The sequence below is a fragment of the Cydia pomonella genome, chromosome 19, assembly GCF_033807575.1.
Source record: "Cydia pomonella isolate Wapato2018A chromosome 19, ilCydPomo1, whole genome shotgun sequence".
NCBI lineage: Eukaryota > Metazoa > Arthropoda > Insecta > Lepidoptera > Tortricidae > Cydia > Cydia pomonella.
In genome coordinates this window covers 4,512,239-4,538,148 of record NC_084721.1, presented here as the reverse complement: position 1 = coordinate 4,538,148, position 25,910 = coordinate 4,512,239, and the positions used below count along the sequence as shown (strand labels likewise).

The 25,910-nt window shown below is 38.3% G+C and overlaps 4 protein-coding genes across 9 annotated transcripts in view; 3 read left to right on the top strand and 1 right to left on the bottom strand.

The window, feature by feature from the left end:
• LOC133528656 (zinc finger FYVE domain-containing protein 26 homolog) overlaps positions 1-5,543 on the top strand; it is a 29,573-nt gene extending 24,030 nt beyond the window's left edge. Inside the window, exons 16-18 of the mRNA XM_061866111.1 lie at positions 443-577; positions 1,055-1,181; positions 3,256-5,543. Of these exons, the coding sequence (XP_061722095.1) occupies positions 443-577; positions 1,055-1,181; positions 3,256-3,426 (433 nt within the window). The 3' untranslated portion in view covers positions 3,427-5,543. The remainder of the gene's footprint in view (positions 1-442; positions 578-1,054; positions 1,182-3,255) is intronic.
• Positions 5,544-6,582: 1,039 nt separating this feature from the next.
• Positions 6,583-7,483, bottom strand: LOC133528532 (signal recognition particle 14 kDa protein). Its single transcript, XM_061865930.1, has 3 exons — positions 7,310-7,483; positions 7,157-7,229; positions 6,583-7,080 (listed from the first exon to the last, which is right to left on the bottom strand). The coding sequence occupies exons 1-3, from the start codon at positions 7,331-7,333 to the stop codon at positions 6,854-6,856; spliced, it is 324 nt and encodes a 107-aa protein (XP_061721914.1). The 5' UTR covers positions 7,334-7,483; the 3' UTR covers positions 6,583-6,853.
• A 158-nt stretch (positions 7,484-7,641) lies between these two features.
• On the top strand, positions 7,642-14,255 carry LOC133528531 (mitochondrial amidoxime reducing component 2-like). 4 transcript variants are annotated; one of them, XM_061865929.1, is made up of 8 exons: positions 7,642-7,953; positions 9,835-10,051; positions 11,481-11,625; positions 12,301-12,395; positions 12,803-12,914; positions 13,268-13,473; positions 13,849-13,923; positions 14,082-14,255. In XM_061865929.1, exons 2-8 carry the CDS (start codon positions 9,996-9,998, stop codon positions 14,206-14,208), a joined length of 816 nt encoding a protein of 271 aa, XP_061721913.1. In that variant the 5' UTR covers positions 7,642-7,953; positions 9,835-9,995; the 3' UTR covers positions 14,209-14,255. The 4 variants fall into 4 exon arrangements, with proteins under 4 accessions (XP_061721913.1, XP_061721911.1, XP_061721910.1 ...); XM_061865927.1 differs by lacking the exon at positions 7,642-7,953 and adding an exon at positions 8,523-8,711 and having other exon boundaries at positions 12,316-12,395; XM_061865926.1 differs by lacking the exon at positions 7,642-7,953 and adding an exon at positions 8,531-8,711.
• Positions 14,256-14,291: 36 nt separating this feature from the next.
• On the top strand, positions 14,292-25,865 carry LOC133528528 (mitochondrial amidoxime-reducing component 1-like). 3 transcript variants are annotated; one of them, XM_061865921.1, is made up of 8 exons: positions 14,292-14,564; positions 20,915-21,137; positions 21,448-21,601; positions 22,582-22,676; positions 23,908-24,019; positions 24,348-24,556; positions 24,644-24,718; positions 25,091-25,865. In XM_061865921.1, the coding sequence occupies exons 1-8, from the start codon at positions 14,420-14,422 to the stop codon at positions 25,218-25,220; spliced, it is 1,143 nt and encodes a 380-aa protein (XP_061721905.1). In that variant the 5' UTR covers positions 14,292-14,419; the 3' UTR covers positions 25,221-25,865. The 3 variants fall into 3 exon arrangements, with proteins under 3 accessions (XP_061721905.1, XP_061721906.1, XP_061721904.1); XM_061865922.1 differs by lacking the exon at positions 14,292-14,564 and adding an exon at positions 16,976-17,433; XM_061865920.1 differs by lacking the exons at positions 14,292-14,564; positions 20,915-21,137; positions 21,448-21,601 and adding an exon at positions 21,608-22,234.
• The last annotated feature ends 45 nt before the right edge of the window (positions 25,866-25,910 follow it).

Sequence of the window (25,910 nt, the reverse complement as noted above, 5' to 3'; positions counted from 1 at the left end):
TTATATTTAAGATCAAGTATAAATAGTATGGAGTAGGACGCTAGAGTCTCAGCAAGATTTTGCCAAATACTTAGCAGTGCAGAGCAGTAGGGACCCGGACGCGAAGGAGTTTAGACCACTTACGTTATTCGGATCGAATACGGACAAGATACGGATAGTCGCTTTAATACTGGCTACCGGACAGTCTGTTAAGGATGGATTCGACTTATCTTTCAAGTAAGTACTTTATATTTAAGATCGAGTATAAATAGTATGGAGTAGGACGCTAGAGACTCAGCAAGATTTTGCCAAATACTTAGCAGTGCAGAGCAGGAGGGACCCGGATGCGAAAGAGTTTAGACCACTTACGTTATTCGGATCGAATACGGACAAGATACGGAAATTTGCAGTTTTGATCAGGCGATCCTATTTGATTTATCTGTTTATTTTAATTTGTTTACAGGGTAATAACAGAGCACAAGCTGGACTCTATGAACATCTACACACATGTAGCCAAGTATCTGGTGAACACCGACCGCTTCATGGAAGTGAAGACTTTGGCCAAGTGCATCAGGGAATCCAAGGAAACTGCGTCCAGGTAAGCCGGGAAGGATGAAGAAATATAATAAAATGTTAATGGTTCTGTTAACTGTACTGAGTCTAAATCCTCATGACTCCGCCATTATGAAACATGAGTCCCCCATTATGAAAATGTTCTAAAATCATAAACCGAGTAGGAAATTGCCGCGTTAACCAGTTGAATCATGCTTCCGGCAAGTCGCGGCTATTACCTCGCGAGGCAGTTCATTACTTCATTTTGTGTAGACGTGCCCTGCCCGAGGCAAACACACGTGAGACTGCAATGGCTCGGGCGAGGCATGTCATAGAGCGAACTACAATTCCCTCAAGGGGAAATCGTTCACAAGGCATGTGTTGACCGACCTAATATCTATTGATTATATTTTTTTATTATTGGAGTGTAACTAGTGTAAGAATCAGGTTACATTTCTTCGATAATCCAACTATTACAAAACGTTTTTGTAATGGATGCGTAAGAATGTTTGCCGTGTTACAGCCTGATGAGCGACCAAGTGCTGGAGTGGGGAGTGGGCGCGGTGGTGGCGCGCTGCGAGGCGCGCGGCCAGCTGCACGACGAGCAGGCCGAGCTGCTCATACAGCACGTGTCCAGCCTCAGCATTAAGGTACACTCATTTCTTCTTTGGGAAGATAACACGCCATGTTCGTGCCCAGTGCTCCGGTTCATTTTAACACTCACATTTCACTTTCGTTAGTACATAGATTGTATGTAGTAAAACGCGCTTTTAGTATTAAATAAATAAAATAATAATAATAAATAAATATTACTTATAGGACATTATTACACAAATTGACTAAGTCCCACAGTAAGTTTCATTTCATTTATTCAACATTAAAAGTCATGTGCATTACAGAAGATGTTAGTTGGATGTAGTCAGTACATGACACCCGGATAGGGCGCATAATGTTAGTACTTATGAGGTACCTAATTACCTACTTATATACTATAGTACTTATAAATTCGTGCATATTCGCTTATCAACGTTATTTATACTATTATACAAACGCATATCTACGTAGGTTAATTCATCAATGTCAAAGTTAATACTAATGGTTATGCTTTATGCCAATCCGAAACTCAATCAACAATTTAGTGTCACAATTTTCTACAATTATTTACATTATAAAATAACAAAAGATGAAAGAGGTCATATCATTGATAGGTAACATATTGCCTTACAGGTTCCATTCTAACAACTTATTATCATTTAAAAACTCGTCAATTGTGTAGTACGACTTTTCGGTTAGTAGATTCTTTAGTTTATTTTTAAACGATTTATCGTTGCGTTCTTGTTTTAACTGTTCGGGTAGTTTGTTTACTATGGTGACACATCGATAGTACGGACCATTTCTATACATAGCAAGTCTTGAAATTGGCAGGAGAAGCGGATTTTTGTTTCGCCGGTTCGAGGTGACTTTTTGCAATGGGAATAAATTTGCATTGTTCCTAACGAACATTGCCGCTTCCATGATGTACATGCATGGTAATGTAAGTACCTTATGTTGCGCAAAAAGTTCACGGCAGCTACTTGGTATCCGCGTGTTAGTAATGATCCGTATACATTTTTTTTGCATCACAAAGAGCTGATATGCGTCCGTGCTAGCCCCCCAGAGTATTATTGCATATCTTAGCCAGGAATTTGCGTACGCATAATATGCTGACAAAGCAGTTTCAAAGTTGGTATTTACTTTGAGGATTCTGAGGGCGTAAACAAATCTGGATAATTTTGCTTTGACATTTTGGATATGAGACTTCCAGTTTAAGCCGGAGTCAATTTTTATTCCTAATAAATTAAATTCAGTAACTTCCTCGATAGTTGTATTATTAATTTGTAACGTCATTTGTAATGATTTTTTCTGCGCCGGTTTAAATTGAATTATTTTAGTTTTTTTAAGATTCATTTCCAAATTATGATCGTCGAGCCAGTTTCGGGTCGTGAGCGATATTTCCTGCAGTCGTTCATTGCACTCTGCGCTGTTTGTGCAACTAAATAATAAAGATACGTCATCCGCGAACATTATACAAGTTGTGTCCAATATTTTAGGCAGGTCGTTTACATAGGCCAGAAATAATATACACCCGGCAACACTTCCTTGAGGTATAGAACATGTAATATTCCGTATGTTAGATGAGATGTCTTGTGTTCAATAAGGCTTGTGTTGAGGGTACTTAGACAACGATATATATAAATATTTATAAATACTTAAATACATAGAAAACATCCATGACTCAGGAACAAATATCCATGCTCATCACACGAATAAATGCCCTTACCAGGATTTGAACCCGGGACCATCAGTTTCGTAGGCAGGGTCACTACCCACTAGGCCAAACCGGTCGTCAAAAGTATTAGTTTCGAACCCTTATATTTTTAACACTTGCATTAGGTATAGTAGAGCTGGTGAAATAAAAAAGTTTACCTGATATGAGCCCAACTATACAAACTCCTGCTAAAAAGCAGGGGCACTTAAGTACGACAGCTACCGTAAGACAAGACCAAGTAATTTTCGTAACCAACATATTTTCAGCTGTCCTGATCCTTCTTTTGTCAAATAATGGCTATGTTCTATCTCCATCTGCAATTAAAGCAAAAAGACGAGCTAAGGCTCGAAGCACCTGCTGAGCAGATTAGAGCAAAATAATTTTCAAGAAAATGTATGTAGTTCTATTTTGCACAGATATCATGCTACCTACTCTGCCGGAACGTAAGCAACGCGTACATACTAGCGGCGCGCCATGAGCGCACCAACGAGCTGCGCCGCGTGCTGCACGAGGCCGAGCGCCTCGGGCACGACCAGGTGCGCTCCGCCTGCCTCAAGCGGCTCACCGCCAAGTCCACCATCAACTGAACGTGCAGCTATATCTTCAATGCAGGACTCGATGTTTAGACGAATGGCATGTATGATGAATAGGGTCCACACAAAGCGAGTTGTCTCGCGAGTAAATGCCGCGCGAAGCAGTTAAGTCTTGCCTCGGGCGAGGGGCGGCTATTACTTCGCGAGGCAGTTGTTTTTGTGTGAACTCGCCTAATAAATAAAATTGTACGAAAATATAAGGCACAAAAGCATAAAAGGCGCTGACACTGTATTTTTTTTTTACAAGACGCATTATTTATGCAAGGCCACTCTAAGGTGCAATACTTGTAACAATGTCTTGACTTAGCTTGAATGACTTGATTAGTTTTGTTCTGCTACACTCATAAACTTGCTAATTAGAAAGAGTTATAAGTATATACTGTAACTGACAATTATTTAACCTTATTGCAAATGATTAAGGGCCACAATTGGTCACTTAAGTGTTGCTGTTAGTATATGCTCGCTGTTTTAATAGACCTTTTATAGAAAAACGTGACAATAACACAAGTTTGAATGTTCATAGTCTGACGTTTACCAACCATCCAACACAATAATATTCGAACTTTTCAAATCACACTGTATGCTTATATTACTTGTCATTATAACTAGAGATGGTAGCTAGTCAGTTTTAGAATAATGTTACCTGCTTACCTTTGGCAATGGCTATAATTAAACATATTCACTGTATATATTATTTTGAAAAGGTTTTTGACTCGAGACGATAGTGTATTTGTACTTGTTTATAAATTCGAGAAGTGACAGGAAATTTCATAAAATGACAATGTCCAAATTTTATTAAAAATTAAATATAGATTTGATACATTTTAACAAGGTCTATTTAGGACTATTATCCAAACCAAATGAAGTGTAATACTTGAAGCCAGTTAGTAGTACCTGTCGATTCACAAGAGCTGGCACGAATTGAATGAACGAGCGAATGAAATAACTATGTGTGTTACACTTTAACCAATAAAATAAAATGGTGGCTCTGACTGTGTACCGATACAGGGCTATAACCGCGAAAACCCAAGTTCACCAACTGCCACACCATCTTTCTCTGTTACTCTAATTACGCCTTAATGGGAGTAAAAGAGAAAGATGCCCACAATTTGCGAACTTCGGTGTTCGCGGTAGGATTCCAATTACTCATATGAAAGTTTTGTTAATTCAATTCTTGCCAGCTTTCATGAATCAACCTGTACCTGCTCGTGCACTGACTTCTAAATGCAATTAGTTTTTTTTATCTGTAAGTATTAAAGGAATTATGATATTTATTAGGAATTATGATATTATAGTATTTTTCTTTGTTAACCAAATCAAATGAATTAAGTATTAGTGAAAGTGTCTTAGCATTTGTTAAATATATGTAGGTACAGGTGTAAATTTTGTAACCTACAACAATTTACGGGGTTAATACATAGGTCATACTGAGCAACTTTTACTATTGGACCAATCAAAACAAAAACCCCGTAAATTATTGCAGGTGACATTTGTGAAATTTACACCCTGTATTGCTTGCTTCAATTGTATTAATAATTTCTCTTTTTGTTTCATAAATATAGTGTGTTGCTATTGCTCTATGTATGAATGCAAAGTTTCATAATTGTGAAAAACAGTGTATGTGTCAATATGAATTAATATTTTGCATGGGTCTGAAATAGATAATTTCAATAGGCAGGTCCACATTGAGCGAGAATACGCGCGAGGCAATTTCCTCTCGGCCGAGGCACGTCTACACTGCAGCACTGGCCGTTTTGTGCGCGAGGAAATTGCCTCGCGCGTATGCTCGCTCTGTGTGGACCCGCTTAATAAGATACAGATGGTTATGTTAAAAATTACCTAAATAGTTGTATATAGCCTACTATAATACATATTTTTATATGAATTTGATAAATAAACTGTTATAATTGGCAAGGCTCAAAGAACATATTTAAAATTCTATACACCTGGTGCTTGATATTATTAAACAAAATGAAAGTATATAATCTTAGATTTAGGTATATTATAATTTGTATTGGTCTCATTCTTATTGTGATATTCTAAATTCTTTAGTTAATATTGTTATTTGAATATAAAATCTAACAAAATATAACATTATACGTAAAATTAAATGCATGGTTTTATTTCTAAAATTTATTTTTGTGAAATTATTATTTGGGTCATTCTACTGTTTACTGCAGGTTTTTGCGATTTCAAAGAATTTTAAAATTCGTAATGCGTTTCAGCTTACACTAGCTACTAAAACATGATAAGCACAGAATAGGCCTCAATATTTGACCCTTGACTTTTTTATTTTTAGAATTTATAGCCTGGAGTATGCAGACATGTTACTGTCCATGTTACTGTGTGTGTCAGTAAAAGTACTAATGACAACTTTGTTATTTATTAAAAATATATATAACAATAGATAAAATATTTTTTACCTTGGTTCTGAGGGATCTTTACTAAGCGGGTGGGCAGAGCGAGCATACGCGCGAGCCAATTTCCTCACGCACAAAACGGCCAGTGTAGACGTGCCTCGGCCGAGGTGGCACGCTCAGGTAAGCCAAACGTGCGCGCCGCCTCTGTTCTTGCACCAACAAGAGTGCAGCTCTTTTTATGATGATGATGATGAGGTTAAAATTAAAGAAGCTTTAACTCATAATAACTTAGAATTATACCAGTTCATGGTAATCTACACAGAGGTGTACTTTAAAGATTGGAACACTGGGTAAGTTAAATTTGCCACCCAAAAATACCCTATTTTGCCACCCCACACCATGACCACATTGGCCCTAGGATAAATACACCCCTGAATCTACACAATATCAATAAGGAATTAACTAATTACTCTTGTTCAAAATAATTATCAGTGTATGTATACTTTATTGAAAGCAAGAAACATGCAAGCTTACCCTACAAGAGGTGTTTTTCTATTGACCTTTGAATAATTGTTTTGATATTTAAAATTATTCCATTCACAGGAATCATGTGCAGAGTAACTTACAACATAGTACAGTTGTGAAGTTAATGCATTGACTGCCAGCAACCCACCAGGCAGGCACTCAGTCCAGTCGCTTTTTCGCTACTTACACATTTTTCCATGTTTTCGGCTACACTTATATGGCATGTGTTAATATAAAAGAAACTCCTTGTAAAAAAAACTTCAAATAATATAAAAGATTTTTTTAATTTTTATTTGAAAATGTAGACTTAGATGTATAAATAAGTTGACATTGGACGATGGTCAAGGAGGATCAGAGCCTGCGTCGCTAGCGCATGGACCCAACTCTTCCATCTCTGCCGAGAGAAGAGCACAGTTCAATGGACCCCCAACACACTTAGGACACCACGGTGGAACACTCACAACAGTTTACTTCATAGAACACATTGTGCACTATATTTTCAGTCTCTTGACACATTGCCATGGCCTTAGATGCCATTACTGAGTTACCACTACCTTCTTCTTGGGTTTTTTCAAGCGTTTCAGTCCGTTAACGCTCGTCCTCAGTAGGTTTGTATATGCTGTACTGAATTTTTCAACTTCTCTTTGTTCAATGACTGTAGATATTTTCTTGCTGCTAGATTGTGCCCTAATTAAACATTTGTACTCCGGGTTTTTAACTACTGGCGATCCATCTCGCGGCTCAGGTTTAGTTCGTCCATCATCTGGAAAAACAAAAAAATTAAGATCAAATTTTGAATGTAACATTACATTTAAAATAGTCGACCAGTAGATACTTACATCTTTTCATCGTCATGGTTATGGATCCTGAAGCACGTGCCTTTTGGAACAGCTTAGTAAGCTCGACGAGGAACTAAAAAGTAAGAATATGTTGATTAAAGCAAATTCAATGTAGAATAGTTTCAACAAATTAAACAAGATAGTCATAGTCACCTCATCATTACTAAGCAACACCATATTTAATTAATGGTTACAGTCCTTTATAATAATGACTAACAATCGTTTTATGCAGGAATTTATGCTCAGACCAGACACAAATTACACATTTTGAACGAAAATTTAATGAAAGTCAGACTGGACCGTACTTCTATAGCAAGCAAATGACATGTTACACGTTGACGTTGTTTCTAGCTATTCTCACGTAGCACTTTAGATCCGAACTTGTCTGTGTTTAAAGAATAAAAATATTATCTCTATTTAAGAAACGATTATTTTGCGTAACAATTTATTATATATGATTTGGTTAATTTAAGACATTAGATTTTTAATTATGTATTGTTCAAGACTGTGGTTTACTCAATAGTGTTCATGGCAATAAAATACTATGCGTGAAACAAAACGTTACCCGTCTGAATAGCTCAATTCATTTTTTAATTTAAGTTTTGACTAAGGTATATTTATTCGTACATCCCTATCCTGACTGAAATACCTATAATTTTCTATAATTTCATAGAATTACTGGAAATGATCAAGAAAAATTATACAAGGAAGATGTATTTTTAATTAATTTAATCAATTTTAACATTATAGATGTTTTGACTTCGATGGGACTTTACCGCATTGAATATAAGACGCAGGTAAGCAGTACATATTTATACGCGGTTATTTCCCGTTTGTTAAGGTGCCACTTGCAGCAGAAGTTCTCGATTATAGTATACCTAGCTGGTGAATACTATTTATTTTCAACCTATTCGCCATACATCAAGTTGTTCGAGAGATCGGTGTATATATATATTAAGTAATTACTATAAATATTTTTTAAGTAATTACGAAAAAATCTCTACATGTCGTGTTTTGGCTCTCACTCGTATATTCAATTATTTTACGTTAATCTTCAATTACCTAAATAATTAATCTACAAGTGTTGAAGTATTATGTTTTAAAATACGTCTAATGTATCTAAGTATTTGAAGTATTTCTTCTTCGTTCAATCGATGATTTAATCAGTAGGAGGCCACAATCAATAATTAAATTACCTAAATACCAAAAATGTAATAATTATAACAATAATTTATATTAATACTAATTACCTATATATTTTTTATATCAAATAAACATTTTTTTTTAATTAAAGGAAATTTGTAGAAGCCTCTGCTTACAAAATTAAATAAACATTCAAATTAAACACTACCTACTTATATTTTCATACATTCGCCTTTACATACCTACATAAATAGGTGTGCACTCTTAAGTAATTAATTTGACTGCAGAGTTGCAGACTCAAGTCTCACGCCTCGCTCGATACATGTCAGTGGTTAGTGGCTGAGTGTGTTTGCATTTCGTTGTTATTCTATTTCGTTTCTAACTATTGTATTGTTCGTCATGTTACAGCAAGGTCAGTACTTAAAATAGCAATAACTAATTACTAGTATAAAGTATGAAACATGATTTAAAACTTTCGAAGAACTCCGTCAAAACTAAGTCGGTATGTTCTCTCACTCATAAGACGGTCATGAGTGAGGTCATTTAATACTGAAGGACATTCGAAGTTCTTTTTAGCTGTAGTACTGTGCGATCTTAATATTTTTAATTCGATCAACTATTTAGTGGTGGGTATTGTACGAAGAGACGTTATGTTATAATGAGATAAGTATCTTTTTGTTTGAGACTTCAAGACAAGACAAAGCATTTATTGCAATCATATTTGGTAAGTACACAAAATTACATAATATGTACCCTGCAAGGGCGCAGCAATCTTATAACTAAATAACAAACTAGTACAAAGATTTACACACACACATACTAAACGACCTTGTTCAAAACTTATTAATATCTTGATAAAACTCAGCGTTTCATGATTAAATTAAGATAGAGATGTAGGAATAAATTATATTTCATAATAGCTAAGGATCCGTAAGCCGCTACGGCATGCGCGCGATCGGGGCATCGAGTGGTGTGTGGTGTGAGCGATAACCGCGTATATTTGGTAAATTTTGGTACTTATGTGAAAAATGGGCCCTGTGCTATACCTAAACCTAACCATAGAGAAATAAGTAAGCATAGAGTGCTCACTCCATGCATCAGTTTTCTAATCAAAACTCGTATTATTTTCATAGTCGAGATCTATCGTCAAGTACTGTCTAAGTCTTGGACCCGGGTACGTCCTTACAGGAAACCGCAGCCAAATAAAACACTAGGCCCTACTCATAGTGTTGTGTGATGTTAGGGTCGGCAACGCGCATATAACTTCTCTGGAGTTGCAGGCGTACATAGGCTACGGAGACTACTTGCCATCCACCGACATAGTATATAAAAAAAGTAGCTGATTTATCAGTACAGCTACTTGCTACTAGATGTCTCGAGTATCGCGTCTAGTGAAAAGTGTATTGCTCAATAATTTATAACTAATGCACTCTATGCTTACTTATTTTTCTATGATTAAGTCATAGAGCAGATAACACATAATATGTTTATATCGCTAAGAAGGTAGCCTTGCAGCATTATTGTTTTCATTCCAGGCCCCTACGCAACGGCCGCCGTGACAGCGGGCGTTCTCGGCAGCGCCTACTACGCCTACCACATCTACCAGAACAGAAAGAAGTTACCAACTGAGTGGACGCATGTTGGTACCCTGGAGAACATCTACACGTACCCGATCAAATCGTGCGGGGGTATTGCCATGGAGACAGCTATGTGCACGACTTTGGGGCTGAGGGATGGCTGGCTAAGAGACAGGTGAGTTATGATGATGATTGATGATGTTGGTGATGCTGAAACGCACAGTCATATCTGTCATCCAAACGAAATCTCAGTGACAACACGTGTGACAAAGTTTAAGTAGTATATAAATTAAAAACTTAGTTCAATTTATCTTATCTTAGGCACATAATAAATAATCGTCGAGGATTCTGCAGAACATTTTGAACACGTTTTTTACATTATTAGTTGCTTACTGCCTACTCCTGCCAGCTGTCTCTTTCATTTCCAAGACACGAATAGTCCCCCGTCCCCAAAAAGATGAAACGTGCACCACTGCCCGAAAGTTCTGAAATTCTTAGGTGCGTTCTAGAACTCATATAGGTACCTACTGGCATTTTGCAAATGCGCAATGACCATAGTTCTGAACTATGTCCAATGTTAGAAAGCTGCTCGCAAATCACCAATGTGATAAGGACCTAATTAGGGCTAATTTAACTGCAATGTGGAACAGATAAACTAGATCGTGGAGTCAAAATGTCAGCAATTGTTTTTAGGGCGGGATAGTACCTACCTTACATAAACTACTACTTTAAACTTACAATTTTTCTAAGATAGAGGAGGCAAACGAGCAGATGGATCACCTGATGGTAAGCGATTACCGCCGCCCATGGACACCTGCAAGTCCTGCAACACCATAGTAGTTGTAAGTGCGTTGTCGGCCTTTAAGATGGGAGTACGCTCTTTATACTTTCAATATACAAATGCATAAAAAGCTTATCTTTAAACGCTTACAATTTACTTTCAAGTGCAAATGCGCATTTTAGAAATAAGTTAGTAACTTTATACCTATTCTAAATTCATTTCTAAACTGTTTTAAGGCATCTACAGATCTTGGAACAAATCGTATGCGATTTTAGATAAGTGTCGTGTGTTAAAAAAGCGTTTGTATGACACAAATGGATACCCGTGTTATTCACACGATAGCGCTGGCGCTTTTTTTATCGAGCGTTGTTGAATTTTCGACTTTGAGCATTGGCCGTTAAGTCGAATTTAGCGTGCCTTAACGTCAGGTTTTAAGGCCACGCTTTTTAAACTCTCGTGCGAATCAGGCCTAAAGGCGGTTTAAGACTAGCGTTTTATATGTAGCTCGTATAGCTATAGACTAAATATAGGGAAAAGTAACTGACGTGGAAGCTTGTAAAAAAGCTCGTATCGTACCGCCGAAACGACCGTATACGCGCAGAACATGCCGCAATGTAACGCACATTGCATGCAATTATCGGTGAAGTGTGTACACAAACCCTTACCCTTATACAAGTCACAGCTCAGAAATTGAAACCGAGACCAACGGTCCAGTCGATTTCCCTTTCAGAACATATCATGGTCACTTTTTGGTAGTCTCATAATTTCTTACTTTGTTTATGACATTTTACCTGCGTATAAAATTTTCATATAACGTTTTCAGGGTGCTGATGGTTGTAGACCAGAATGGCAACTTCGTGACGGCCAGAAACTACCCGGAGCTACTCCTGGTCCAACCCAGCGTGCGGAACTCCATCCTCACGCTGAAACACCGCGATATGGAGCCTGTCTATGTCAACCTGGCTGAGGTAAACAAATAATTAAAATATTTCAGACGACAAAGGCAACTTCGTGACTGCTAGAAACCACCTATAGCTACCTACTGTTGGTTGGTCGCGGTTAACACAGCGTGAGGAACTCCATCCTCACGCTGAAGCACCGTGACGTGGAGCCCGTCTATGTCAACCTGGCTGACGTAAACTTATACTAGTAAAGAACTGAAATATTTCAGATCAGAAAGTCAACTTTGTGATAGAAACTACCTATAACCTTGAGCTACTGTTGGTTTAACACAGCGTGAGGAACTCCATCCTGCACCGCGACGTGCAGCCCGTCTATGTCTACCTGGCTGAGGTAGGCTAGAATGAAGGGCAAAAATGTTATTTATTTGCATCAAATGATGGTATATATTATTTTTGTGCTCAATAATTTGATTAAAACCGTTGTAGATAGGACATCACGTGTCATGTGCGTTTGATATGTGTTGAAAGACATTCTCGATCACAGGTTGTAACCTGACGTGTTACCCACATAGGTAAATTCACATCTAGTTATTCGGTCTAAAACGATGAAAAATAAAGCGGGGGCATCACTAATATTTTTTATTTGCATAATTAGGTGTGTAAAAGTACCTACGTAAATTACCTGTATGTATATGTTTAAAAGATCCCAAATTCAACCGTTGTTTTCTGCGTTAATTTTAGGTGGTTGCGTTACAGAGCCCCAAGACAGCTGTGTTGTGGGGAGTGACGGTACCTGTGCTCGACTGCGGGTGGGAGGTCTCTGAATGGTTTTCTAGGTAGGTTTCAGGAGATTTTTACACCTTTCTGAATTAGTAACTGACGACAGTGGTGCAGCAATACGTAGAAGTTGGATAGAGATATCTCCATAATGTCTCTTGTAGGTACCTATCCTGGCGTCCCTGTTGTCGTCAGTCAAATTCAGAAAGGTGTAATAAGCTCTTTATAGATTACTAGTCTCTACACGTAATTTTCAACCCCATCTCTCCTACTCTTCATCCAAATCCAATCAGTGTTTGCGAGATTGAGCAGCTAACTAAACATACAAACTTTCACACTTAATTTTATATGACAGTAAGATTATTTTTTTACTGCTTTCTCTATGTCTGAGTTAAAAAATCGATCATGATGATAATGAAGTTATACTTTAGATTATGATGATGCAATAATTTTCTCCAATTTCCAGACTATTGGACCTGTCTGCGATCAACTTCCGCTTAATGTACTATGCGACGCAAAAGCCGCGGAAGTTGAACCTGATGGGGAACACGTTTTACAAATTCACCAAGAATGATACGGTATGTACATGTACCTACACTTGTTTTCTGCTGACAAGCATAAAATAGTCATATAGGAAGTTACAATAAGGTTACGCACAAAGGTCTTGATAGGTAAGAGGTTCTCTTGAGAGGATCTAAATATTCTGAATACACACAAACTAAAGCAATAGCTAGCTGATGGACCAAGACAAAAGAATTATGAGGATAAATAAAACAATGACTTAGATACAATCGAGACACCGAAAAATAATCCTATCCTAAATACCTTAAGAAATTCGAGCTAACGAGGCTTTGTGACTATGTGTTAAGATTCTGTGTTTCCGAATTCTAGCTACTTTGGCTATATCAATAAGTTTTTCTTCTATTTACAGGGAGCGCTCACCGATGAGACCTCATACCACATAATCAACGCGGCATCCGTCACCGACCTCAACGCGCGACTGCGGTCGTGTCAGGTCACTCACCACACATTCCGGCCAAACTTCGTGGTACAAGGCCCGCAGCCTTTTGATGAGGATCGTTGGCAGTTCCTTAAGATTGGAGATAATGTGTTTGAGGTCATCAAGCCGTGCTTGAGGTAAATTTAAATAATGTACGTGCGTAGTACTTAGTTTGCACTCGGAGCTTAGTACTGAGTTTGCACACGGAGCTACGTGCTTCCGCGTGTTAAGACTCTTGCAGGGAAGCACAGGAAGCAAGTAAAGATGCGAGTTTGTATATTCGAGGCAATATCAGGTCAGCTTTTTTCACTCTACCAGCCAAAGTTGAAAAATTCATTGCTCTATATACGCGTGCGTGCGCTTTTACTTGCATTGAATTTGTATATATCAAACTTGGGAAAATAAGCTAAATGCGCTGTGTGCAAGCACTTTAACACAAGTCTGAATTATATCGCCTTGGAAAATATGAGACCTGGGAAAAAAATAAGAAAATGAACTATGTTTTTTTACAGATGTGTACTAACAACGATCGACCCGGAAACGGGCGTGCGCAGAGAGGAGCGCGAGCCACTAGAGACTTTGAAATCGTGAGTTTCTTAAATTATGCCAGTTGTGATTACTATGGACTAGACGTATGTTGATTAGTTCATTCCTGCACAAAATCCTAGTACTAAATACGTATTTGCTATCGTATTTCATATAATTAAAGATCAAATGAGTACAGAACTTTTTCCTTTATATCCAGCTACCGCCAGATCCCTGACCCCGAGGAGCGCCGCGCGTCGGGCGCCGCGCCCCGCATGGGGCTGCAGCTGGCGCTGCGCGCCGGCCACGGACTCGTGTCCCTCCACGACCACGTGTTCGCCGCGTGACCTTCTCGATCAGACTACCACAATGGTCTTCTGTTAACTCTCACATGCAGCTGTGAAGCGCATGTGAGAGTTAACAGAAAGCGTGTTCGCCGCGAGGCCTTCGTTCATAGTGTCTTCGTCTCAAGTAGCCTGACATTGCTATGTCATCTATCAACGAGATGGCGCTCCAGACTTATGGACCCCGTGTTCACCGCGTGAACTGTCGCCTGCAATGTGGCACAATACTTGTATCTTCAACATTAACTCTCACATGGGGCTGATGCAGAATTCGCTCGGCTGCGGGTACGTGGCGGGTGCGAATCTCCTAAGTCTCTCCTGCCTGGTACCTCGACTCTCGCGTGGGGTTGCAAATGCCCGTATGTATCGAATGATATTCTGTTTTTAAATAAGTTCGTGAAAAACATAAGAGGTCCCTTTGAATTTTTTTAATTTTAGGAAAACTACGACAGGATATTCTGGCATTAAAACGATCATAATAACACTTTCGAAAATGTTTTAGTCAAGGTATGCTAAAATTAAGAGAATTTAGTGTCCCTGTGTGTCTTAATAATTAATAGACAAATTTTAAGATTAGGACAACATAGGTAGTACGAACCTAAATAACATAACATAGGTACCTATTCTTTCAGTGACTGTAGCTTTATTTTTTCATTATTTCACGAACTTCAAATGTTAGCCACTTAAGCAAATAAGTAATGAAAATTAATGATTACTCAATTCTCTACTTAATTGATCTGTACTATTATTTAAGTTCCTTATAAGTCTATTAAGATTTTTTCCTACTCCTCTACTGTTATCTGTCATTTATGCATTCATTAACACGAATATAAGAACATACATAAAAGGTTTCAAGAAAAGTCTATATTGTCTATTCCTCATAAAAGCTCTTGTGCTTTTATAAGCTATAATGTTACTGCGATTAATGGCTACCAACCTAACAAAACCAAAACGAATACAGTTTTAAACTAAGTGCATTGCTGCCAACTTACAAAATATTCATTTGGTTGCATAGTAAAAATAATTACTTCATAAATCAGAAACACGCATGTGACACCCGTAATATAGCAACACCCATAGACTACGAAGACCGCTTAGCGTTGCTTGTTAGTCTCCGTAGGCTACGGTGGCCAAAATTGAGAAAAAACTGTCAAAAAAATTAATTTAGCAAATAGCAAGTACCAGGGCCTCATGAGTTACGAGGAGGTGTCGCCGACCAGCCGGCCGCGGCCCGGGGCGGGCCGGGCGCGTAACTAGGTATGCTCGCGCGTCTTGGCTATATACTTTTGCTGTAATTTGTTTACCTAAATTAAGATTTATTTTTGTTGACTCGTAGGAAAAATATTGTATGCAACGTTGTATAAGTAGGTCAAAAAATTCTCGTGGCGTATTCCTTTACAATGTTCGCCTACGCCTTCGGCTCCGGCTCACATTGTAACTCACGCCACTCGCCTTTTTTGACCCTTCTTATACAACTGTTGCATAAAATACTAGACTGATGCAAGCGAATAAACGACCTTGATTTAAAATTGATTTTGATTCTGTTTGCTGACCCGTTATCACGACGCGCACAACGTGTTTGTCGAAGTTGCATAGAATGTATTATATTGTAGGTATAATTAATGACATTTTAGTAGAGAAAAATTTAATTAGCGCATATAATAACACTATCCACAAGTAGGTGCAATTTAAAACCACTATAAATTAGATCTCACGGACAAAAATATATGAATACATGGTTTCCGTGACAAACATTCATGTAATAAATGGATAAATAAACATGTACAGTCAACAACACAAGTGGTTCAAATTAGGGATAAGTACATGTTAAATATAGAAAAATATGTAAATAACAAATAAATAGAAATATATACCAAAATAGATACCTATCACAAAATAAGTGGACACGAATGATGTAAATGCAATAAAATAACACACGCAGTTTATAATAGAGCAAGATGATAATAATTTAACACATAACAATTAAACAGCGCTGATAATGTCGTGAAAATTCATGTTATCATTCATTATGTACGTGAACTCAACTTGTGGTGCGATACTTTTATATCACTGCCATGTCAAGCAGTAGGTAGGTATACTTATATGTACTCAGGTAAGATTAACTGAACGTTTACTACGTTGAGGAAAGGTGAGGACGCTTCTTCATACAAACTTAGTCCCCATTTCCACTCTGGATATTAACATTTTACAAAATATTTTAACGCAATTTGGTGTATATTAACCACAGCTACTAATGTTATATGCCCCGTTGTAGGTATGATTATTTTCGATTTTTAAGTTATTATAAGAGATACGAGTTTTTGAAACTTTGTATGGAATTTGATTTTCGCTCCTATAACTTCTATAATAATCAAAATTCTAATAAATCAAATCAAAGGGGCATGAACATGATTAATATACAATCACTTGTGAAATAATATTTTCCATAATGGCCTTTTCCAGCAAGGAAAATATGGACTACGTTTGTATGAAGAAGCGATCGTCCACTATAGTCTTAAGAAATTCAATATTTTTTGTTCCTCTTCTTTTTTTTTACGTTCTTTGGCAGACATTTACCAGCCATTCAATATTTCATTGACGTTTCCTCACACCCGGCGTTAATGCGCAGGTGTGGCGCCGGTTGGCACTTAGCACGTGGTAGCTACACATCCAAATAGGTGGGTAGCAATAACCCTTTTACATGCCGCACTAATCTACAAGGATTTTCAAAAAATTAATTTGAAGGCTAGTCACATTTTCCGAACGTGCAATCAAATTTGAACCTTAAATCGGAATACTAAAGTTGAAATTCTATTGGCGCGTATGTGGTCGATAAATCGTACTATGCCTGGAAAAGGGATAACAACCCTCGAAGACGCTCAACGGACCATTCGAGGACCTTATAACAAATGACATAAGGTCTGTTATCGGGACCCGGCATTCTATAAATTCTATTAAAAACGCCCATAACCTAAATCCAAACCAACGCGTTGTTGACATCGCAAGACATCTATGCGAGCGTCGAGTCTTGGTAAAAATGTTTACATCTGTGTTTGTTTATAAAAAATCTCAAGACAGTTTTTGTTAGCGAATGTCCAAGCATGAACAAGTTTGATGTATCATTAGTCGTGAGCGCGGAGCAGCGCGATACTCCCGTCTCGTGTCTTGAATTATAAATTTGTTTGTGTTATTTGTGTAACAGTCTTAGCGGCGGAATGTCTAGCTACGGTAAGAATTGTTACTTTTTAATAATACTATTTGGAGAACATAAAATTCTGGAGCTAGTCGTTAGTTATAATTTTTAAGAGCTGTTAAATCTGGTTTATGTAGGATTAATTGCCGTAGAAAGAGACCCGTTCTGACTTTTGTTTTTTTTTTTTATACTTAACTAATAATTAGTAGTATGATTCTGGTCTTAGATCTCCGAATGCAAGAATCGCTAATTCAAATGGAAATAATGTTGTATTCAATGTTGAATAAAGTTAAACACTGTTTGTGCTACTACTTTTAGAATTAGTATAAGACACAACTTATTCTATTCGATTTAGATGAAATTTGGAATGGAGATAATTTGAGGCCCGGGGATGGAAATACGATAATGTTTATCAATCATCATCAACATTCGACGCAGATGAAGTTGTGGGTAGAAACGATGTAGGTACCTAATAAATATTAAATAGATTGTTAACCAAGGGATGAAAGGCACTAATTTCAGACGAGGTAATTTAGGTAAAAGTATATAATTTCTTCTTTCCTTTCTTACTTTCCTCATTCTTATTTATATTCCATAAATAAGAATGAGGAGTACATATCAGAATGGAAATTTTACAACAAATCCATTTAAAATCAAATATTAATTGCTTATCGTAAAAAATGAAAAAAAAAACGTACTTGAAAATAAAAAGAGAAAGCAGAAAATGCCTAGTGCGGAAAGTGTCACCTTCAGGGACGCTGCGCTACACGAAGTTTCCGCTTTCCGGCTCCGTCTAACAGAAAAAGTATAGTATATTAACACCCTTCGGCCAGTAAATAAAAAAACCTCAGATCACATGTCAGACTTACTTACATACTCGTACATATAAATATCAAAATGTGGGAAAATCGGAGTTTCTAGATACGTACTGCCTTGTCACGAGTACCTAGTGTTTATAGGGACCGTGCGCGTTGGAGGGTCTGCCATCTTGTGGCCTGAATCGGAACCATAAACATGTACAGTTACACGTCACGTATTTTCTTGTGCATAGTAGGTTCTGCCATCTTATGGGCTACATCGGAACAATAAATATCACATTTACGCCTCGCGCCAAAAATCTGACGGCTTCTGTGCTGCCTCCTACAGTTCATGCACGCTCCCTATGACACTCATTAAAAATCATCGGGCAATCGGGCTAATAGTTAAGGTGTGAAGCGTTATAAACAAATGAAGTTCATAATGCTTTATAGGAGCGTTCCATGAAATTGTCTACCGTCGTCCCGTCTAAACGCGAATTTTCTGAAGATTTGGTGGTTTCTGTGATTAATGGTCAAAAATATGCACAGAAAAATAATCGAATGCTTTAAACGCCGAAAAAAAGTCGCCACAGAAAATAAAAAGGCGTCCGTGTAACTCGGGAACTCGTGGAGAGTGAATCTCTGCACCACCACGCAAAACAACCGAAACAGCCATCAAAAAACTAATTTGAATTAGGAATTGGACGCACAAGAACGGTACGAATTTTCCAATGGCTGTTACTGCTGTTAAGTACGAATTTTTCCACAATTATTGTAATGTGAAATAAAATAGATCTACCTATTACCGAAAAGTTTCATAATTATGTAACGGTTTATTTTTACATTGTTTACTTAATTAGCATTAAACTTGTTATCTCATTGTTAGTAAAAAGTCTGCAGCACCTTGCTGTAAGACCCGAGTCACACTGCAGGCACAGCGATAGCTCGACTCTTTATACCTACACAGCTTACGTTACGCTAAATAAACACTGTCACGAGTATCACGTCTACTCTTTTACTACACCGTCATGCTACGAAAAATATGTTTTCGAGAAAATTAAATGATTTGGATTATTCACCACATCTGTACCTAGTGGCGATAGATTGTATCCAGTTACCCCAATTGGCAAGTTAAACATGCAGAATTGTAAAATATCGTGTTACTTCCAGCTATCAGTCACAAAACTAGTAAACTATCTACAGGTAATATTCGGTACATCAACTACTGTCTTACTGTCATTATCACGAGTCAAATAGACCCCTATGGTAACTCTGGTAAACTGAATATTCTTCTAATCATCGGGTTAAGTTTTCATTGTATTAGACATGTAGGTATAAAATATTGTAGGTAGTACCGTAGGCGGCAAAGTAAGGTATCTACGTTTCATTGACCCAAAACAACCGTGATAAGGGCAAGTAAACAAGTTCATTACAACGGGACCTCCAAAGGAAGACAACCTGTATCAGGAAATATAAAATATCATACTGATCTCTTGACAATTACAACGAATAACATACGGAATTTACAGACTCTTGCTAAGCATTCCGAAACTTTACTGTAAAAGGTTAAGTTTAGATAAGCAAATATAAAAAAACAGTTCTTTAATATAATAATTCTCTGATATTACTAAATTATTCAATAGCGTACAATTGAGGAAAAAATATGATGATCTTTTCCTGTAGTTTTGTTACCAGTTCGAAACTAAGACGCGTAGACGTGCCTAACAGGATAACACATGTGATTTAAACAGTCCGTTCGCAGTCTTCAACACTCAACAGTATTTAACCCTATACTGTACACGTGTGATAGAAGCGAGTGTTTTGAACAGAGCCATCCTCCTCCCACAGGGCTGGGGTGGCCAAGACGTGCCGTTTTTCTTGACCACCGCAGCGCAGCGAGGGTAGGATGCTCCTTCTACGTGGAAGCAATCATATTATAACTAAAGATATGTAGGTTATAGGCGTTCCAAAATTGAGTGTATCGTATATAATATTTATTTAAACTTTATAATAAATAAAGCAAACGTTTAAGGTAAATATACAAATTTACTCATACTCAAGAAGGTACCTACTCGAAGTATTACCGGCTTTAGCAATGAATGTTGTGTGACGGGAGATGTAATGCGAGAGATAATAGCTTTATTCAACAAACTTAAATAACTTTGTTTACACTTTGATATCTTTAATTATTTACTTGCCTTCATGCTGTTGATGACACTGTGTAATTATTTTATTTAACTTTAAATTTAATGTACTCAGCTTCATACAAAAGAAATGTAGCCAAATACTAGATAATATACCTGTGTGTATTACTAGGACACTAGTAGGTAAACTGTAAATGGAAATTAATTAATACACAATTAATTAATTAATTGGTATAGGTAATTAATGTTATTATAGTAAGTACCTACTCGCATCTACCCATTTTTTCAGTTGCATGAAGGTCCCAAGAGTCAGATCTGTAGGTGGAAACAATATTATCCAACTATCTCTCGTCGTTTCTAGAGCTAGTAGAGCTACACAAATTACAAAAGCTTAGCTTAGGTTTATACAAGAAGGATTGGCCTGTCATTCCAAAGTCCGTCTATTCATCGGGAGTACATTTTCCCTTTGCGATATTTAACGGGTTAAAAAGACAATGCTAGAATATTAGTAACTAATAACGGTTTTCAACTGACTGAAAACTTGCCTTTAAATAAATACCTATGCCCCGTTCCAGCTCCATACACCACTGCGGCAGCCGTGACGGCCGGCGTGCTCGGCAGCGCGTACTGCGCCTACCACATCTACCAGCGTAGCAAGCCCAGGATACCCACCGAATGGACGCAAGTCGGCACGCTACAGAAGATCTACACGTATCCGATCAAGTCATGCGGCCCTGTTGTGTTGGAGACTGGGGAGTGCTCGACGTTGGGGCTGAAGGACGGGTGGTTGAGAGATAGGTCAGTTGTTCCGATGAGTGCTTAGAGCAGCAAGCCCAGGATACCCCAGGAGTGATCGCAAACAAACGTCGATCGCCATACATTTGTTATCACATTTAATATTTTGCATGACGCTGAGCATCGAGTGAGTTCGGGAGCGTTTGGTGAAGTGGTCGTTAGGGATTGGTGCGACCCAACTTAGTATGGCGTGAATATATAGCAGGTCAAGCTAATTAATCACCGAGGCAATAATAAAGTTTCTTGGGACTATTTTCCATTTTGCGGTCGCTATAGGCTATTCTTGAAATACCACCATACTTTATCCTTACAGAGTCCTGATGGTGATAGACGAGAAGGACAACTTCATCACAGCCCGAGCGTATCCAGAAATGCTCCTAGTGTCACCGTGTGTGCGCAGCTCCGTGCTCACCCTCACACACAAACATGACAAGCAGATCCCACCCGTGCACGTCAACTTGGCAGAGGTGAGCGTCACCACAGCCCGAGTGTATCCAGAAATGCTGCTAGTGTCAACGTGTGTGCTCACCCTCACACACAAACATGACAAACAGATCCCACCCGTGCATGTAAACTTGGCAGAGGTGAGCGTCACCACAGCCCGAGTGTATTCAGAAATGCTGCTAGTGTCACCGTGTGTGCGCAGCTCCGTGCTCACCCTCACACACAAACATGACAAACAGATCTCACCCGTGCATGTCAACTTGGCAGAGGTGAGCGTCACCACAGCCCTAGTGTATCCAGAAATGCTGCTAGTGTCACCGTGTGTGCGCAGCTCCGTGCTCACCCTCACACACAAACATGACAAACAGATCTCACCCGTGCATGTCAACTTGGCAGAGGTGAGCGTCACCACAGCCCTAGTGTATCCAGAAATGCTGCTAGTGTCACCGTGTGTGCGCAGCTCTGTGCTCACCCTTACACACAAACATGACAAACAGATCCCACCCGTGCATGTCAACTTGGCAGAGGTGAGCATCACCACAGCCCTAGTGTATCCAGAAATGCTGCCAGTGTCACCGTGTGTGCGCAGCTCCGTGCTCACCCTCACACACAAACATGACAAACAGATCCCACCCGTGCACGTCAACTTGGCAGAGGTGAGCGTCATCACATACCACATCTATGTACCGCAAAACACAGTAATGAACCACATAGTAACAAGTCGTTAGAACCATCTCGAAGGTCCAAAGTATTATCGACTTTATCTCCATGTTTTCTATTACAAGTCCAATAATAGATAAAGGGCCTTTACTTTAATGACCATTCTCAGGTGAAGGGTTCAACTCCAGGGGGGCCTTTTAACGTGTTTTGCGGTAAACCTTACAATTGCTTCTCATAAGCAAGCTGTAAAATGGATCAATGGGATATAATCTAAGCTTCAGTGTTGTATCCTAACCATAAAACTTGTCAGTACTCAGTACATATACAATTAATTTATTTGTAGGTGATCGCGCTACAGAAGCCTATCGAAGCCAAGGTGTGGGCAGTGCCAGTGCCCGTCTTTGATTGCGGCAAGGAAGTCTCGGAATGGTTTAACAAGTACGTACTTAGGTCCTGCTATAGTACAGTTCAGTTATAAATTTGATTTGACGATCATAGAAAACAGTTATGTACGTACTTAAGAAAAGTCTTGAATGTGGCAATGCAATATTATTAATTGACATGATTTCGAGCTGATCTGATGATGGAGACCGAAGGTAGCCATAGGAGCTCTGTGATAATTCCTTTAATTATTTTTTATTCTAATGTTACCTGATCGGTCATACTGAGGTCATTTACCAGGTAGGTTGCCGGATGAAAAGTATGGAAACCTCATACGGGCAATTAACATTGTTTGCATAGGGCAAAAACGACCCAGTGTGATTGCGCCATAATTTGCCATAAACTTATTTTAAATTTTAAGGCATTGTTCATAATTTTAATTTGTTGAGACAGAGATATTTTAGGCAAGCGATAACCTATTGGTTCTTAAAAAAGTAGATCAGTAGTCATCTCAAGTTATCATGGACCTTGGATATTTATCTTGTTACAAATTAATATTAAGTATACTAGATTGGTGGACGAGCTATGCCAATGGTAAAATAGAAAGTATCGTGTAATAGAGCGCTCTACAGACGTTAATCGGTTCATCCCTGTCATTGCGTTGGTTTTTATATTTATTTTTTTCAATTGTTATGAAAAATAAATTACTACCAAAATACGTCCGTTTAATTCCGCAACCTAAAGGTTGTCTGGAAGAGATCGCTTTTTAGCGATAAGACCGTCTGTTGTTTAGGTACCTCTTCTTAATGTGCTGTAATATTTGTATTGTTTCTGTATTTAGGTGTGCAATAAAGAGTATTTGTATTGTATTGTACGTTTAGGACGAACATTGTTACATAGGTACCTACTGTTGTATTACTTTAAGGTTTTTTAAGAAGTATATGTATATGTCTGTTATGTAGACACCTAAAGCTACTACACTGTTTAAATATTCTCATGGCCATAATTAGCACTGAAATATCTATCCCTCACAAATGGCATAAATAATATAAGTAACAATCACATATGTACATCTGGAGTATCAGTTAACAAGCGTCAATAACCTCGTCTTCACCAATGGACACAAGATTAGGAATCACGAATACCACTCATATGCGTTTTATTAATATGCTCATACAAGTTCAAGAAAAACCTCACTTTTTTATTAAATTATACTACGTCCCCAACCGACTCTTCAAATTACTGTAAGTAAATATTACATATGGACCATAAGAACGAATGTTTGCAGCCTCCTGGGCCGCCCGTCGAGTACTTTCCGCCTAGTGTACTATGCCACCCAGCAACCTCGGCTGCTGAGGAGCAGCACCAACAGAATCTACAAGTTTACTAAGAATGATACGGTGAGCACAAAGCTACGTAATCGTTAAGACTGCTTGGACAGATTGAGTAACAAGACATAATGTTGATCGTAAGCGTGGTTTTATCTGCTGATATACCTAGATGGCGCTGCACACTGCAGTAAGTTTGGCTGTTACTAGATTAAAAAATTTCAAACCTTCATAATGTAATTACTGCTTAAAATGAATAGGGGCTTACAGCGCCATTTCGATCAGACAAAACTAAAAACGAAACACTATATTACACAATATTTGTATGTAACCATAAAGACAAAAAATAATGATGTGCGTCATCAAGGACAGAACTAAAACTCGCCTTATTTATTTCCAGGGCGCACTCCCAGACGAAACTCCGTTCAACTTGATAAACGAGGCGTCAGTAGACGATCTGAACACACGCCTGCAACTTACAGACCGCGTGTCGCACCGCTCGTTCCGACCTAACTTCATACTGCAAGGGGCGCTGCCGTACGCTGAAGACAACTGGAAGTTCCTTAAGATAGGGAACGTCGTGTTTGAGATCTTGAAGCCGTGCACCAGGTAAATGCAAATTGGCGATTCTCATTCGCATCGCGATCAGCCTGAGTCTGACGGACTTTAATGAAAAAATGTTATTGTATTTTTCAGATGTGTACTGACAACTATCGATCCAGAGACAGGCGTCCGTAATCCGAACACAGAGCCGTTAGAAACTTTGAAAAGGTAAAAATCTTTTACACACGCCAACATTTCCCTAACGTCTGACTTACGCCTTTGAAGCTGCCACTATGTGACTTACAAGGAAAGGTACCCAATTGTCCGGTTCCGATATGATTTATATTTATATATGTTACAGAGTAGTCTAAAATAACGGACACTTATTTTTTTAGCTGCCCAAACTCTACCTATTGAGAGAAATTGTCCTTCAAAGTATTAAAAAAATACTAAATCTTTTAACTCCTATAGAAAGTGATGATCAAACAACTTGCAAGTTAATGGCTTGTTTGAGAGCAGGAAAAAATAATGAGCACGTGTTTTGTTACATCTGCTTAAACTAAATTTTTCCTACTTGTACTTATGTTACTTACTTCCCAGCTACCGTCAAATCGAGGACCCCGAAGTGCGCCGCTCGGCCGGCAACTCCCCGCGCATGGGGCTGCAGTTGACGCTGCGCTCGGCGCCCGGCCAGTGGGTCACGCTCGACGACCCCATCTACGTCGCGTGAATGTGGTCGTGCAGGGGGCCTACCGCGAACACCAACGTTCGCAAAATGCGCCCATCTTTCTGTCACTCTAATTACTCCTTAATTGGAGTAAAAGAGAAAGATGCCCGCAATTTGAATAGATTTTCCTAAGGGAGCGTGCCCGTACTGTACGTTGGAACGCCTGTTTATTGCAGCTAACGGTGTAGGCCATGAGGAGGCTGCTCCAACGCGCACGATTCTTTCTTATAATGTCATTTGAGAGGTTTGAAAGAAATGATTTTTTTTTTGATACGGTGGAATGGTAACTTTTTGAAAAAAAAAACAAGTTTTATTTATCCTTACTGTCCCATTTCTAATTAAACGCATATCCTCTTTTTCTCCGCTATAATCTCTTGTACCAGCTCAGCTGGTTTCATACCTATTTCTACCATTTTGTGTGCACGAAACTCGATATTGTATTATACATTCGTTCTACATTTTTATATCTTAATTAAAACTTTTTTTGTTGTATCTAATGTAATCATTCCAGTGTATATTTTGTATTTTTTATGAATATTCAATATTCATAATGATTATACAAGCTAAGTCTGAAGTTTGATTTAATGGAATGAGTTTTTTATCCTGAACAAGTATCTTACGAATATTGCATAAAAGTTTATTTCTTTGGGGGATGCTATTATTTATTTATTCTTTATTAAACAATATACCTCA

Coding starts and splice junctions, on each gene's coding strand:
- LOC133528531 (XM_061865926.1), top strand. Junction 11,626..12,300: donor TCTATGTCAACCTGGCTGAG/GTAAACAAATAA, acceptor CGTTAATTTTAG/GTGGTTGCGTTACAGAGCCC. Junction 12,915..13,267: donor AATTCACCAAGAATGATACG/GTATGTACATGT, acceptor TTCTATTTACAG/GGAGCGCTCACCGATGAGAC.
- LOC133528532 (XM_061865930.1), bottom strand. CDS start 7,333: ATGGTGTTGCTTAGTAATGATGAG. Junction 7,230..7,309: donor TGTTGCTTAGTAATGATGAG/GTGACTATGACT, acceptor CTTACTTTTTAG/TTCCTCGTCGAGCTTACTAA. Junction 7,081..7,156: donor AACCATGACGATGAAAAGAT/GTAAGTATCTAC, acceptor TTGTTTTTCCAG/ATGATGGACGAACTAAACCT.
- LOC133528528 (XM_061865920.1), top strand. CDS start 21,635: ATGCTGCTAGTGTCAACGTGTGTGCTCACCCTCACACACAAACATGAC. Junction 22,235..22,581: donor TGCACGTCAACTTGGCAGAG/GTGAGCGTCATC, acceptor ATTTATTTGTAG/GTGATCGCGCTACAGAAGCC. Junction 24,020..24,347: donor AGTTTACTAAGAATGATACG/GTGAGCACAAAG, acceptor ATTTATTTCCAG/GGCGCACTCCCAGACGAAAC.